The sequence below is a fragment of the Adelges cooleyi genome, unplaced genomic scaffold (assembly GCF_023614345.1).
Source record: "Adelges cooleyi isolate 19-005CV unplaced genomic scaffold, UGA_ACOO_1.1 ACOO_flye_CR_arks_rails_tigmint_CR_PRNA_651, whole genome shotgun sequence".
NCBI lineage: Eukaryota > Metazoa > Arthropoda > Insecta > Hemiptera > Adelgidae > Adelges > Adelges cooleyi.
In genome coordinates, this window is record NW_026096352.1 from 10,713,752 (window position 1) to 10,731,841 (window position 18,090).

Sequence of the window (18,090 nt, forward strand, 5' to 3'; positions counted from 1 at the left end):
TAATATAAACAGTCTTATAAACTATTTAGATCTTAAACAATTTAATAATATCACTAATTTTTCATTATGATACACTGGTTTTGATATTTTCTAATACTCAGATAAACATTGTACGAAATGGTACTTCCTTAACACCATTACCCGATGCCTATCATCCAAGTGTCTAATACCACCGAAAGCTCAACCTTCTAAAATCAATGCTAATAGCTACCTACATAGGTATGTTCTCTTATTAATAAAATATTCTATAAAGTTAGTTTCTTACTATGAATAGGACATTAAATAGTTCATTCACAGTTGACTTGCTATAAATCGTTCTCCCTGATTTTTTACCTCGTTAGGTTTGGTTAGCGATTAATAAATTAAATAAATACATTTAAAATTTTAAGTTGAGTAAAATTTCAAATTAAAATATTGATTTTTAATGTTTTTTCCCATAAAATACACACACTATTCATTAAAAAAAAAACAATGAAATCGATTTTGATTAAATTTTTAATTGAATTGTTATCTAATGAAATTCTATTGAATGTTAAAAATTATCTATATACTGGAAAACTAAATTTACAAAATATTATACCTAGACTACAGTCTACAGTATAAATTTAAGTCTCTAGTTTTAATATAAATCTGTAATCTGCGCGAAGAGCAAATTATTATCATGATTTATGTTGCCTTAAATCTTATTTACTAATTTGTATCTATACCAAGTTAACATTTACTTAACACATGTTGTGGATGTTGACATCAATCAGTGTATGTCCACATATTTTGTTTATTTTATTAACAACATTGGTGAATGTAAATATGCACCGGAGACTAATGGTATTTGCCAAATGCAGTCTTTCACCCTAAAAAATGTATAATATACTATTCTGTATGAACAAGGTTAAGCACTCATATTGATGGATGCATGTAAGAACTTTTGTATCTAGTACAGGGTTCGACATTTTATCTATTGCGTTACACAAATATTAAGAGAGCAATAGTATTAGTAAAGCAAATTAATACTTAAGTTTTATTCATACTAATACAAATTTTGTATTATAATTAATCATACTGTTTTTAGAGTTCAATTATTTTTTTAATTCATTCCAAAGTAGTTTTCTAGGAGTCATAAACTCTTTCAGATCTTCATCAGTAATTTTACTTCGGTTTGTTTGATGTTCTTGAACTATTTTTGTCAGCTCATCAATTAGTAACTTTTTCAGCTCTCCTGTTAGCATTTCTCCAGAAGAATATGCCTGTTGAAAATAATAGTTTATTATGTTAAAAAATGTTTAAATCAAAAACAAATGAAATAATAAACAAAATCACTAAACAAAATAAAACAGTTTTAGAATTAGAATATTTTGATATTTTTTAGGGAAGGATTGAAATCACTGATTATCCAGGGAAGCTATGTAGAGCGGTCTCTATGACATTTTAGTATTTAGCATGACTAATTATAAAAAATAATATAAAATACTCAATTTTTGAAATTATTATTTTAATCTCTTTGTCTCCTAGCATAAGCAAATCATATTATTCCTTATTACTATATATACCTATTCCTTATCATTTTAAACAACATTTTATACAAAAATACTTGTAGGCATGATCATTTATTTAATATCATTTGTACAATCCAGAAAACAGTCTTTTTTCAATTATACTTGAGTATAATTAAATTCTGAAAATTCTGAATATTTTTTGTCTCACATAATTTAAGACATAAAAATACTAAGTGAAATTTTCACAATGAATTACAAAAAAACTGCACGTAGATCTATCCAGTAGTTTTCAGAGTTTAAATAGGTATAAAAATATCCTTTGTGCCTTATCCCTCGCAATTTTGACGAAGTACATTTAGGACCTTAAACCGATTTAATGTTTATATAGAATGCAATAATTAATGACCAATAATACAGAATTTAAATCTTTTGACCAGCCAAACTCTTAAATAATTGACAAATCAGTCATTGCAAAATGTCTGGATTTTTGCTGGAGCTCTTTGCTATGTGATAAATGCTGAATGTATTACAATTAATTCCAATTTTAACTGTTCATTTAATAAAAAAAAAACCTGACAGTAATTTCTATTTAAAACAACACTCTTCTTCGACTAAAACGTACATGAAGCTGTGATTTATAAAGAATATCATAAGCTATTGTGATTCATAACATTATGATAAATACAAACTATATTTAATATGATCTTTCTAATATATAAATGTAATTAATTATCTTAAATTTTTAAGGTCTCGTCCTCACTAGCGAAACGCAAACCATACAACATATTGACGCTTTACTCAATGTCAATATTTTGATCTGTATGTTGCTATAACATTTAGCCGACATACATTCATTATGCAGTTTTGGCTTTGGTTCGCTAGAGTGGACGAAGCCTAAGAGTGTTATATTACTTTTTCAATCTTTTTTATTTCTTCATCGTCTTCTAAGAAATATCTTAAATACTGATACGATATGTCTATACTACAATCTCCACCTTTTTCTCTATGTTCTTCAACTGTTGTTTGACCACCAGAAAATGCATACTTGTTTATCTAAAATAACAATAATTATTAATAAAAAAAATATACAGACACAGCCTTTTATTAAAAAGTTTTAATAATTTGTTATAAAAATTTTTAAAAAATTATTATAACATTTTTTAGGAAGCATAAAAAACGAGATATAGAAAAAAAATTTATAACAATTTATTAAAATACTATGTGAGAGTCTGCATTGGCTACGAACATATATGTCTAAGAGGTTAATTAACTAGTTAGTTAGTCATGCAAATATGATTATAAAAGAGAGGTAGATAACCTACACCTTTAACGAGTAGATATATCAGGAAAGTAGGCAAATAACCACTATTTTTTCTTATGAAAATTAAGTGTTTTAGAAAAAAAAATCAATAAAAAGACATTAAGATAATATGTTTAAGTCAAATTTAATGTTTTAGTTAACTTGTTAAAGTATTTTTTTAATTTACCAGTTGGTCTTGAATGCAGTTTAGAAAAAGGAAAAAAACATTTAAACTAAATGTGAATTACTCTCAAATTTATTTAAAAAATAATATATACTTGAAATGTGAGCATAATTATTTAATTATAATTAACTAACTTTGTTCTTTATTTGTTTAGGAGTGTCTGTCAAATAAATGGCCGAATTCAAATCGCTAGCTGACATTTTTGTATCAGCTCCTTGTAAAGATGGTAAAAATGATGAGTGTATTAATGCTGGTTTATGAGTACCGAGCTTAGGCGCTACATCTCTCGTCATGCGGAAATAAGGATCCTGTAATTACAAAACATCATTTATTAGTTAAATTATTGTTTTTTTTTTCATTTAGAAAACATACAGTACGATTTAGCAACACTGAATAGATACCTGATCTATAGCACAAGGTACTAAACAAGGAACTTTATCATTTCCAAATATAAATGGAAATGTAGAAGATAAGCATGGGGCTGCTTGGACGGCCGGAAAAGCGATTTTACCAATTACGTCACTGTCGCCAAATCCAAAAATGCCTTTCACTTGATTGAAAGTAACACTTTTTTGTATTCTCAACACGTTGGTGTAGAATGAGGGACATTCACTATAAAATAACTTATCTTTTAGTAATTGCAAAAAATTAAAAATGTTTAACAACAATAATAATAAATGTCTACATTACCCCATAAATTGAAAATCAGAAAAAATGAATGTATTTTTTTTATCAAAACCACAAGCGATGATATCTTTTGCATTTTCTTTAGCTAACCGCTTTGTCTCTTCAACGGTTAAATCTTTCCACAAGAATTTCTCATCATCCGTTAATTGAATGACAAGAGGAACATTAAAAACCTCCTGCAACCATCTAAACAATAATACAATCAGTAACAACAAAATATAAGAAATATGAAATACAACTATAATTTACTTTGTTATCATAAATGGAATCAAGTGACCGATGTGAAGAGAATGTGATGACGGACCCCTTCCTGTATATAAATAAAATGGTTTTCCTTTTTCATACAAGTTCAAAATGTTGTGAAGATCTCTGTGTGAAAAAAAGATGCCTCTTTTGAGAAAATGATGGACAGGTTTTTTCGTAAGTGTTTCAATTCGCAATATTAAATCATCAGTAATTTTACTGCTCCCAAACCTATCTAAAAAAAAATTTTTTTTAAAAAAGTAAGTAATATTAAAAATGCTGAGTCACTCAATATTGTTTAAAATGTAAATATAATAATCCAAAGTGATGGTACTTTGGAGTTCTAAGATTCATAATTTATATTTATATACTATTGTTTATTAATATGTAATAATATTGCATAATACTATTCATTTTGTAAGTGACCTCAATAAAAACCAGGCAATAAATATGAAATTCCTATTTTTCATTAATTTATTAAAAAGCTGATAAACTAAGTTAGAAATAAATAGTTATTTGATATAATATTTATAACTTATAATATAAGAGTGTAGATAGTATTAATTCAAATATTGTGGTTTTTTGATAAATGTTAAATCGAAAGATAACAGGTTTAACAAGTTGGTTAAAGTTTGTACTAATAGAATATGTTGCTTGCAATATTTATAGGGTTTTTGGGTACACCTATATTTACATATTGCAGAAGAATAAACAAAATTGTTATCAATACGCAACACAGCCCTGAATATGGAAAATGAGGGTCTTTTGAAACGTTAGCAAAGCCAATGGGTAAATGCAGGTGTAACCGAAAAACTTGTAAATATTTTAGAAAGTTAACAAACTGTGGGCATTATTTTTCTGCTATATTTACATTACTATCCAGCTTCTAAAGCTTAATAAATTAGTATTATTGTAAAAATAAGATAAATGAAGATAAAAATTGATGTAGTACTTTGCACAATAATTGATCATTTAGTGGCCTCTTCAGTAAAATATACATAGTCATCAAAATGTATTAAGACAAGTAATAAGGTTATTAGGACAGTACTTATGAGCTTGTCGTAGTCAATGCCAGTTTTGGATGTACTGCATACGTTCCACGGGTCGACAACGTCGTCGTCTCCACTAGTTTCTCTGGTTTCCGGTGACATGACCCCAAAAGAGAATTTGAATATTATCCGTCGCTGAAAACTAAAACAACACAATCATCAACTTCAAACTATACGTCGTACTATAAACGTGGATAATATTACAAAAATGCCTTCAACTGCAAATTAACATTACTTCCTTGAGTTCCTAATGATAACAATAAAAATATAATGTGCGCCGTGTGCATAAATGATAAGCGATAACAGGTTCGTTTATCACAAACACTGTTATCAGTAATTGATAACTGTTATCACATAGCAATTTTTTTTTGCAACAGATGGGGCTGGTGTTATCTGTCCCGTAAAACTATTTTTCATTAGCTATTTGTTCCACGTCATTGCTAAATAGGTATCGGTTTGCGTAACATATCCATTTACATTGTGGAACCATATTATTATATTTTATTTTGATACCTGCATAATTATAAATGACGTGTTTTTGAATAATGTGTACATGCGAACAAATATTATTCCGTGCGAAAAAAGTTAGGCAGGAAAAATTATAATGTTTGACAAAAAAAAAAAGATAAGAGTATTGTCTTATAGAAAAAAAATTTGCGAATTATAAATGCAATGGCATTAGTGACAGTTTTAGAATATTCTATAAAAAACATTAGGTCCAAAATACGATTTTACCAAAAGAAGCGTTTATGTAGGTACTTATGTAAATTGTACAGTTTTAGGTCAGTTTAAAAGGATATTTCTCTCATTCACTAAAATGGATAACATTAGACTAATTGCCTAACATATTTATTTAAATTTGTTTATGATTATTTGTCATCTCAAATTATTGTTGCCGCTATCGTCTGTCAACAAATTAAGCTATATTTGATAGTAAAAGTTGTTGGGTGATTTTCTCAATATTGATTTTGGGAGAGGGGTTATTAATAACTTTAAAAAAATTGAATTGTGTCTTTTTGTATATCAAGTAAGAGATAATGTCTTAAGATTTGTATTTTGTAAAAAAATAATAATTTTCTATCTCAAAGAGCATTAGAGAGTTAGATGTTATAACTGAAAATGTGAAGACAGTCACACTGTATTTAATTTATTTTAACGGGTAGATATAAAATTTTGGGTAAAAGGTACTTACGAAAATATAAGTGGCAATATTGAATATTGTAATGTGTATTGATGATTTCACGTGGGATTTTAGCTATTCTATACTTGTATTGTGTTGAGACTAGGGTATAAAGAATTTAATATAATGTAAACGCTGTATAATGACCCTTTTTTAGAAAAAATAGATTACAATTAAATGAGTATGTTGAGTTAGATGTATGGGGAACTATTTAAGATTGGACAGACTAAGAAGTAAGAAAGAATGATTTTATAAGAAATTTAAAAGTTGTACCAATAGGTAATAACAATTAATGAAAGTGACTCAACCCTTATTTCTTATAAGACCATTTTTTTTAAGTATATTGGAAAATAAGTATTTAGAAAGTATGTCGTATGTAGGTTCTGATCTTCGACCAAGAACACATTGTTGTGAAAAATTATCTTCTCGGTTAGACTTCTTAGTTAAATGTAAAATTATAACAATACGAAATAAAAATGATGCAGCAAAATTATGAACATATTAGTACAGTCAGTTAAGCTACGCTAAAAGACACTGTTGTCCTTTTCATGTTAAAAAAAAAAAGCATTTAAATCGATTTGAATAATATATTTATATATCATGTTACAAACTGATTAAAAACCATCTTCGGAATGTATAAATTTGAATACATAAATAATATTAAAATTTTAAATTACAAGCCCATGACCGACAGGCAATGTAATAGTGCACGGTCCCCGGATGTTTTATTACACTCTTACATTATAAAGTAGTATGCCAATAAATAATAGTTAAAGTAAAACTAATATAGTATAATATACTAAAGTTGTATAATATAGTATTAATGGACGTCAGAAAACACCGAAACAATACAAATTTCAAACAAATAAGTTATATTGAACAATGTAACTCAATGGAAAAAATAATATATGTATATACTTATATATTAAATAATTATTTTAAATACATTTTTACAAATTAACTTAAATGACACAGATATTATATATTATACAATATTGTACAAAATAAAATAAGTGAGATTTTTTAAGCTTTTAATTTTGATTACAATTTATAAGCTTATAAAAAAAAAACATCTTTTGTCGGGCCAATTGCATTGGACCTTAAAAATACAACTTGCTTAATTTGCTTTTGCCTGTTCTCCATAAATAAACGCAAAAAAAAATTAAAACATTATTTAGAAAGGATCGACTATACATGGACTGAACATATCCATTTTATATCACTTAAGATATATATTTAAAAAATAATAATAGTTTAGAAAGGTATAAACTGCATTACGGCAAGCAGGGCGTCTCCGCCGATATAAGAATATAGCCCGGATGCTTTAAGTTATTTTATTTTTGTGTTTATAGTTGTTTTTCTATAATATTATTTTGTAAGAGAAATACAAAAAAAATGTTTGTTGTATTTACTATTTTAATAGCATATATGCTATTAAAATACAAATTAATAGCAAATTCACAGTACAAATTCTCAGTATTTTTTAAGTGGAACTGATTTAAATTTTATGATTAGAGTCATAAAAACATTCATATATTAAAATGGCTGAGTCCAGTCCATCTATAATAATCTTTTTTTTAAATAACTATTGATTAAAAAAAACATGTTTTAATTTTTATATGTGGGGCCATGTATACATAATTTTTTAAAACAGCATCATTCAAACATCTATAACTAATTTCAATTAACCCGGCAAAGAAAATATGCTAAGCTGTGTTATAATTAACAATATAATTTTTTAAAAAATTATTTTACGATTTCGTCTTCTAAAAGTGATAAATCCGATTTCACCTCGAATTGCTAAAACCATATGTTCCTCACTGTTGTAATAAATACATTTAAATTTGAAAGATTTTTCCCACCATTTTTCTGTTAAGCCAAACATAGTGTTATCCAAATTCACTGTGACGTTTTTGTGAATGTATTCGCCCTAATAACACAAAATAGTAATTATTACTTCATAATAAATATCTGAAAAAATTATTATGGTCAATATACATCATATCATATACAAAAAAAAAAAAAAATTATTACTCTAGGTTACAGCCAATTTGCGCAGCAAGTAAATTGACTTGCCGAGACCTTGAAAAATCCATTGTATTTTTTTCTATGGATTTGATTTTGAGGTATTAATTTTAAAATTGTTTGTGTTCTTTTAATTTTAATAATATGCGTAGTTTAAATTTTTATTCAAGCAATCTGATATTTTATGAGTATAACATAGTCTCTTTAATGTTACTACTTTCACCGTTCTACGTTTAGTTAAAGGGTCCAAAGACTGTCTGAAAGCTTAAGTAAGGCTCCGAATTGTTGCTAGGTGTACGTACTTGCGTCAAAATATTAATCCTTTTATAGAAGTTAGCAGCTAGGAATTATAATTGGCCCGATGCAGCGGTATTACTTATTAATAAATGGGCAAAGGCAAACTGATCTTGGATGGAAAATGCCTTGAGCAGAGTCCATCCGGAAGTAGCGATTAGATGTTTTCTCTCTTAGACAGACCTTAAAAAGACGTCTTAGTACGTGATCTAAGTGTTGAGCATTGAAAACAATAAGCTGTACTTTAAATGTTATGAGGAATAAAACACCTTCATTCCAAAAACCTCGAAAAAGTTTATTCGATAACATTCATATTTTAGTGAAATATTTCAGTTTATGTTAACATTTAAGAAGAAAACATATATATATACGCCGTGATAAGGGAAAAATAACGAAAAAGGCATTCGATAATTATCCATAGATTATGTGTTAATTCAGTGAAATAACGATTTTTATTTGAGTAATAAAAAAATTACTGTTCAAATTCAGCGAGTCAATTTGCATAAAAAAAAGGGTAGTGATATCTGATGTGTATTTTTTTTATTTTGTAAACCAGTGTTATTTTTTAAAGCACGCTACCCACCCTTAATTTGAAGTGTAAAAACATGGTTTGCACAATTAAATACAGTAGAGGCTGTGATCGTTCTAAAGTCATAAAATATTTATGGAAAAAAAGAATACAACATTTTTTTATTGACAAATTCAATTTTTACCTGTACATTTTTAATGTTTATGTTATTTTTGGGATTCTATAATAAATTATTAAAGTTAGTGGATTGAATTATGGAAAATTTAGTATTTATTTAAAAATTCTTAAGTAGAGTTACATTTCCTTCGATTAACTGTAAAAATTTGGTGATTTTATAACAATTTCAAGACACTGCATTGGTTCGATTCGCGCATAACTATTTTAATTGAAAACAATTGTTTTTATTTCTTTAAAACTAAAAAATGTCTGTGATAGTCTGACAAAAATAACTAATATTTGATACTCATTACTGTATTTAATTATATACAACATAGTTGAGGAATGCATTTTAGATTTTACGAATAATTATCTATAATTTACTCTTATTAATTGAGCGGGTAGAGTCCTCTTAAGTTTTAAAAATTAAAAAAGCACCTACTAGCTACAATAAATTAAAACGCATTAATAAGTTTTTATTATTATTTGTACAGTTTTTTGTCATAAGAAAAAACATAGCTTAAAACCTTTTAATCTAATATTTTAAATATATCATTAAAACAGTTTTCTAGCTAAAATAATAATTTTGACATTAATTATCGGACTGTATATGTAATTGTAATATTTTGACACATAACATAGTAATTGCTATTTGAAATAAATCTAACCGGGCATAAAAAATCCTGATTTAAAAATAATTATCTTAAACCATACAACAAAATAAAAAAAGTATGTGCCTTACTTGGGGATCACATGTGATAGGACGGTTTAAATAACCAACTTTTAAAAATATTGTATAAGCTTTCTCTTCATTGCCACATATATTTCTAATGTCAAAAGATCTAAAATTATAGCAATCGATGAAAAGTTCTTTACAAATATCTGCTTGAAAATATATCTGAAAATAGGTATATTACTTATTTTATACTTTGCCAAAATAAAGTCTATAAATTACTTTCTATAGTTTCTAAACATGTAAATTAGTTAATTACAAGTAAATAAATAAATAAAAAATGATTATCAGGACCTATTTCTTAAATCTAGTATTATGATGATATTGTCATATACAATACTTACATGAGTGAACTTAACTTTTTTGTAAATTATGTAATGGATATCTAAAAACTGTGAGGTATAATACTGTTTAACTGTAGTCTCTAAAATTTTGCCATAGGATTCATTGATTGACATTTCAAATTTTATAAAACGGACGTCATGCTCTATGGGTTGTAGAAAATTGAGCTTATCCTGAAATCGAAAGTTAATTTATGTATTTTATTTTTACATCTTAAATATTGACAATAAGAATATTACCATTGACCACACAGAGCAAAATAATGAGACAATTGAAAAACAAAGTTCAACTGCGTGGAACATATTTGTATAGCAATTAAATCAACTGGGTTGTTTAGCATTTACTGTGATATGATAAACGATTTAGTATTGTTTAATAGCAACCCAAAATATCGGTTCAGTTGTTGTCTGAAATAATAGTAATATCAAGTTATGTTATGTAACGGATCCACTAGAGATGACCATCATCATTATACTGATTAATATTTCCGCAATATTTTAAACACACCCATTGTAACGTATAATTCACTATTTTTTTTTAGGTATTCGTTGTAATTTACAGGAAACACTAAAAATGAAATCATTGTATAGCACAGTGTGCAAAAAAACACATAAAAAGGTTCCAAAAGCTATAATTTTAAAATGTTAAAAAAACCAAGTATAATAGTATATGTACTTGCAGTGCATACATTATCTTTTTAAAATTAAAGACAACAAATTTAAGGCATTTTCTAAAAGAAAAATCCCAGGATTAATAATTTGTATAAATGCATTTACGCACTGATTTTACATTAATTTCAATTATACCTATATTATATTAGTAATATATTTTTAGAATGTATTTTTTTTAACAGTGTTTTTTTAGATAAAGTAGGCAACCAACATTCCTAATTTTTTTAATAAATATGTTTTAGACTTACTCAACTAAAATGTATTGTGAAAAAAATATTTTGAGAAAATATACCTTTGGCTATTTGTTATGCGGTTCCTGCCCACTGTGCATAGGCTTAATAAAATGTATAATAACTATAAAATACATTGTACGTATGATTACTTTTATTTTAACGTCCACAAATTCGAAAACACGACCAAATGTACGTTTTATGAGTACTTTTAATAAGTACAATATGTTGAAAATGAAAAACTATATAAGAATTACCCAAATAAAATATTTGCTTCCCCATCTAAAATTGACATTGTTATTATTTAACCATTTTTTTTCATTTTTAATCAAGACCTAAGGGGGTGGCACCGACGTCATTTCATCCCCCTCTCCCAGATCCTATAATTTGTTATAGCAACAAGATATAATTAGTAGCAATTCTTTATTTTTAGCATTGGTCTATCTCTGTCTTTCGTTCGCTTCCTTTTTCCTCATCACCTTCTAGACAAAACTGACCACTGCATTCCATTTTCAGTTTTCTCTATTTCAATTACTTTGTCGAACAAGTATCAGATCTTATACGATAATTCTAAAGTTTGTGTCTTTCATAACTTATTAATATAATTTGTTTTCGATAATTAGTAGGAACTAGGAGGGGCGCAATTTGGTATTCTTGTTGACACCAGACACAAATACATTATTTATAACTTACAAAATAAACTATATACATAGATATAAGTATAAATGTATACGCCCTCAAAATAGATTACACGGCTTAACAAAATATAATTCTATTACAATATGTAATAGTAGTCTTCATCACTAATATAAGTATTTGTAATTTATATATAAAGTGTTTTAATTATCAATACAAGGTGATCAATTTTTTCGAAAAAATATTAAAAATGTAATTGATTTTTTGTTTGGAAACTTTTGTATTTATGTTATTTTACAATATTATAAACATTAATAACTATTTACCTTTTTTTAGTATTTTCCAGTGCTCTATCAATGCAATTTTGTAAACACGTTAAACCTACAACACATTATGCTGTAAAGTGTCGTTAAATTTATGTTAGGAAAAAAGTTTTTCAAACTACCATCTTTGTACCTTGATACGTATTAATTATTAACTAATATACTATAGGTGTCTAGTCATTTTAGATTAAATCATGATTTGATAAAATTACGCAACTATGAAACATAAACCATAAAAATATTTTAAAAAATGTTAGTTAAATATTATAAAAATTACAAAAAAATGAATAAATCAGATACTATAACGGAAGTAATATTACATATTATCATAAAGAAATATCAAAATCAGACTACGCATATTAGTGACATGCACGTCTGTCCCAAACAACCTTCATAAAAATTTGCAATGCCGGTAAAAATTTAAGTAAATTACATCATGTATTTACATTTTTTTTTGTATGAAACTTGGTATACTACTGTATTCAAATACATTTTTTCTCTATTTACTATAAAAGATTGGTAGTTTTATAACAATTTCAAGACACTGGTATGATTCGCGCATAACTATTTTAATTGAAAACAATTATTTTTAATTTTTTTTTATAACTATAAAAACGTCTGCGATAGTCTGACAAAAATAACAACCAATAATTGATACCTACTCATTACTGTATTTATTAGTATACAACATAGTTGAGGAATACATTTAAGATTTTGCGATCAATTAGCTATAATTAGCTCTTAATAAATGAGTGGGTAGCGTAATTATCGGACTGTATATGTATTTGTAATATTTTGACACATAAAATAGTAATTGCTATTTCAAAACAATCTATCCGGGCATAAAAAATCCTGATTTAAAATAATTATCTTAAACCATACAACAAAATAAAAAAATATGCCTTACTTCGGGATCACATGTAATAGGACGGTTTAAATAACCAATTTTTAAAAAAAAACGTATGTGCTCTCTCTTCATTGCCACATATATTTCTAATGTCAAAAGATCTAAAATTATAGCAATCGATGAAAAGTTCTTTACAAATATCTGCTTGAAAATATATAATTTATTTAATACTTTGACAAAATAAGATCTATAAATTATTTTCTATAGTTTCTTAATCATCATTGGACATCATGTTCTATGGGTTGTAGAAAATTGAGCTTATCCTGAAATCGAAAGTTAATTTATGTATTTTATTTTTACATCTTAAATATTGACAATAAGAATATTACCATTGACCACACAGAGCAAAATAATGAGACAATTGAAAAACAAAGTTCAACTGCGTGGAACATATTTGTATAGCAATTAAATCAACTGGGTTGTTTAGCATTTACTGTGATATGATAAACGATTTAGTATTATTTAATAGAAACCCAAAATATCGGTTTAGTTGTTGTCTGAAATAATAGTAATATTAAGTTATGTTATGTAACGGATCCACTAGAGATGACCATCTCTATTCGGTATTTCATCATTATACCGATTAATACTTCCGCAATATTTTAAACACACCCATTGTAACGTATAATTCACTATTTTTTATTAGGTATTCATTGTAATTTACAGGAAACATTAAAAATGAAATCATAGTATAGCACAGTGTGCAAAAAAGCACATAAAAAAGTTGCAAAAGCTATAATTTTAAAATGTTAAAAAAACCAAGTATAATAATATTTATGATTGAAGAAAATTTTCTAAATTCATGCAATACTTACTTATAAGTGAGTAGAACAACTGGTAAAAGTTTGCCGATGGAGAAATTATTTTGATACTAGTAATTACTAATTAGGTTTTTTATTTTTGTAAATTTTCAATAACTTTTTTTGAGGTTAAAAATAAACAATTAAAAAAAAATATTTTGCTTTTATAAAATTTAAGCTATATTCTTATACCCTATATCATCTTTGAACCAGTTAAGTTTTTTTGCAATTTATTTACGGTTTAAAACACAAGTGGTAAGCTGATAACAGCCTACTTTAATGACCCACAACACTAATGTGACAGAACAAAAATTTTCTAAATTTTTGCAATACTTACTTATAATTAAGTAGAACATCTGGTGAAAGTTTGTTGATGGAAAATTTGTTTTGACACTAGTGGTAAACGTTCAAATTTTACGATTTACACTTATTGGAATTATACACAATTTACATTTACATTTTGAACCTTTACCACTGATGTTAGAAAAATTTCTCCATCACCAAACTTTTACCAGATGTTCTACTCACTTATAAGTAAGTATTGCATAAATTTGGAAAATTTTCGTTCAGTCACATTGGTGTTTTGGCTCATTAAAGTAAGTAGTCTTCAGCAAAATACCAATGATTGAAACCGTAAATTAATAGCAAAAAAAAAAATTTAATTGGTTCAAAGAAAATATGGGTCATAAGAACATGCTTGAATTTTATAAAAGAAAAATATTTTTTTTAATTTTTAACTCTTTGACTCCAAAAAAAGTTTTTGAAAAATTAAAAATTTTTCTGGGTTAAAAAATAAAAATAAATATATTTTCTTTAAAAATGGTTAAAGTACACAAGTAGAATTTTAACTGGGCAGGTTTCATGTCTATACCACTATCAGCGGTTAAATTACCGAGTCGGGAACATTTTTTAAAAATTATTTTGTTATTAAGAAAGATCTCTGATAAAAATGTCTCTCCCCCAAGTGGGAACATTTTTCAATCTGAATACGCGTTCCATATATTGAGTTCAGTGACTTAAACTAAGGGTGGTCACCAGTTGCGTCTATTAATCTAACGATAAACTTGTTTGGTAATAACATTCTTTATTGTCGTTTATTAGACATACATGTGACTTGTGAATTGTAATATAGTTATGATGTGTCTGTTATAATTATACAAATATTATAAGAAACCAAGCAGCCTAAAAGGTATCTCAAATCATGTTTTCCGGCCATTCGATAAGCGTTTCCGGTTTCGTTCAAAATTTCATTCAGATAACTGTTACCGAAGTTTAAAACTTGAGCATAGACTCCGTATTGCAATAAGATTTTAATTAACCTTTTCATTAATTAAATTATTATATACTTTTAGATGTGTTAAAGTGTAGTATAACAAATATCCTACAGTTTCAAATAAAATATTATACAATCAGCTGTACGGAATACTATAGTACATTTATTGTATAGACCTTTTCCCACCAATTCAAAATGTTTATCTTTATTTGAATCATTAACACTATAATTAAGTTAATTGTGTTAAAATAATCACTCAAAAATAACAGATAACTCATTGTTAATGAGTTGTATTGCCAGTCATCTGTAAGTAGGTACAATAAACAATATTATTTCCAAACAAGTATAAGTGCATTCGTTATACTTAGTTTTATTTTATAATTTTAAAATTAAAGACATTGAAGTTGAGGCATTTCCTAAAAGAAAAATTCCAGAAATTATAATTTGTATAAATTAATTTACACACTGATTTTACATAAATTTCAATTAATTATTATACCTATTGTATAATATTTTAGAATGTATTTACTTATTTTAACAGTTTTCTTTTAGATTGAGTAGGCAACTAAAAATTCTAATATTTTATATAAATATGTTCTCAGACTAACGGTCAACTGAAATAAATTGTGAACAAAATATTTTGAGAAAATTTACCTTTGGCTACTCATTATGTGGTTCCTGCCCACTGTGCATAGGTTTAATAAAATGTATAATAACTATAAAATAAATTGTATGTATGATTACTTTTATTTCAACATCCAAATTCGAAAACACGTTGGAAAACCAAATATACATTTTATGAGTACTATTAATAAGTACAATTATGCTGAAATTCAAAACTATATAAGAATTACCCAAATCAAATATTTGCTTCCCTCCCCAAACAAAGTTTTTACCCATAAGTGACATAATGTTATTATATAACTATGTGCCACTCGTACATTGTATCTTGAAATATGGTATATATGGTATATATGGTATATATGGTATATACACATATTAAACTAGATACTAAAACTTCTTGGAAGGATGTGCATAGAACAAAGTAACAGGCATATTCCTGTAGGAGATTATCGGAAAGTTGTTTCCGAGTAAGTAATTAATTAGAATAGGTCGTATTAGAAAGTAAAAGGGGACAGACTCAAGTTAAACTTTTTTATCTTACATTTTTCTCACGCTTGCAGTAATTTACAGCAATAAAAACGGGGCTTTCCGTTTTGCTTCCTACTCCCTATCGGCCTTAGGCTAAGTAAGTAAAATATTATGACTTACAATACGGTCCTACCGGCTACCGTAAAAGCCATGATTTTCTCTGTTTTAATTACTTTGCCGAAGTGTCAGATCTTATACGATAATTCTAAAGTTTATTTGTTTCATAATTTATTAATAGTTATTTGTTTTCGATAGTTAGTAGGAGGGATGCAATTTGGTAATTTTATTGACATAAATACATTATTTATAACTTACAAAATAAACTGTATACATAGATTTAAGTGTAAACTTACCGTGTGATTGGTTAACTATGGACCAGTTAATAACTTAAAAGATATTAGACTTAAAAGAAAATGTTTTTTTATAACTTAATAGATGGGACAAATTTAATATATTTTTATAACTTTTTTTAACGTTTATTCTCCGTCCCTAATTTTTCAATAGTAACGTATATATATATATATGATCAACTTTTTAAATTAAGAATAATTTGCTGAATATTTTAACTGGTCGATATTATAAATGTAAATAAAAATTAATAACATTAAAAATGTAATTGATTTTTTTTTGTTGGAAACTTGTATTTATGTTACTTTACAATGTTATAAAAATTATTAATTATTTACCTCTTTTAGTATTTTCCAGTGTTCTATCAATGTAATGTTGTAAACACGTCAAATCTACAACACATTTTTCTGTGAAGTTTCAGTATTTTATGTTAGGAAACATAGTTAATCAAACTGATCTTTGTAACTTGATACGAACTAACAATAATTAACTAATTTAATATAACAGTCGGAAGTGTGTCTGTTTATTTTAGATTAGAATATAATGTTTTGTTAAAATCACGCCACTGTGAAACCGTAAAAATATTTTAAAAATGTGGAATAATCATTATAAAAATGAATAAATCAGATACTATAACGGAAGCAATATTACATATTATCATAAAGAAAAATCAAAATCAGATTAAGCGCATATTAGTTACACGCACGTACGAATATGTATCAAACAACCTTCATTAAAATTGGTAATGTCGATAAAAATTTAAGTAAATTACATAATGTATTCACAATTTTTTTTTATGAAACCTGATATATTACACCTGATATATAAGTAAGATTACTCTATTATTATGAATTTTCATGGAAAAAAGAAACCAATGCGTTGCTCTGTAACAAGAGTTTATAATTTTAATTTTCTGTGTCATATTTACAATATGTACAAACATTCCTGTAACAAGAGAAACGACAAATTTGTTTCTTTGTTACACCTCTAATTACACTTAATATGTTAAACAATATCTTACACTTTTTATATTAAACGATATTTTACACTTTTTATTTAAACAATCTATATCAATTGATTCCATATCAATGATTAAGCAAAATATAATATACACCGGTGCTTATCATTTCTTCTGATCAGTATTTACCAACCTATGTAGCTCACACCACTGTACAATAAAGAAAGTATTTTGCTTTACATATATTTGGTGTATTTGGTTTTTCAATAATATGTAACATAACACAGTGTTTTATATCATTAAATTTTTTATGTTACTCGTTAATGAGTTCTTCTAAATAGAAAAATGATGATTTCTATTGGTATTATAACTGTAAGAAACCAATATTGGTGAAATCAGTGCCGATAATGAATTCTGGCTATTTATTGTGTGCTGTAAAACATCATCATTCATCATTCATCACTATTGGACCGATAATGAATTTTAGATATCACTGATATGGGTTCGTAGCAATAAAAAATGTGTTAGTTCAATTTAGCCAAAACTCACTAAACCATTAATGAGTTGTCGCTTTATT

General features: G+C 26.5%; 1 protein-coding gene across 2 annotated transcripts in view; it reads right to left on the reverse strand.

Moving 5' to 3' along the window:
* Window positions 1-989: 989 nt before the first annotated feature.
* LOC126844480 (tryptophan--tRNA ligase, cytoplasmic) overlaps window positions 990-18,090 on the reverse strand; it is a 206,356-nt gene continuing 189,255 nt past the window's right edge. The window contains exons 1-8 of one of the 2 annotated variants that reach the window (XM_050582714.1): window positions 5,161-5,251; window positions 4,956-5,098; window positions 3,914-4,142; window positions 3,668-3,850; window positions 3,379-3,589; window positions 3,112-3,285; window positions 2,406-2,546; window positions 990-1,244 (exon numbers count right to left, since the gene is read on the reverse strand). In XM_050582714.1, the coding sequence (XP_050438671.1) occupies window positions 1,077-1,244; window positions 2,406-2,546; window positions 3,112-3,285; window positions 3,379-3,589; window positions 3,668-3,850; window positions 3,914-4,142; window positions 4,956-5,098; window positions 5,161-5,243 (1,332 nt within the window). In that variant the 5' untranslated portion in view covers window positions 5,244-5,251 and the 3' untranslated portion in view covers window positions 990-1,076. Of the gene's footprint in view, window positions 1,245-2,405; window positions 2,547-3,111; window positions 3,286-3,378; window positions 3,590-3,667; window positions 3,851-3,913; window positions 4,143-4,955; window positions 5,099-5,160; window positions 5,252-18,090 lie in introns of those variants that run through there. The other variant, XM_050582715.1, reaches the window with a different exon arrangement.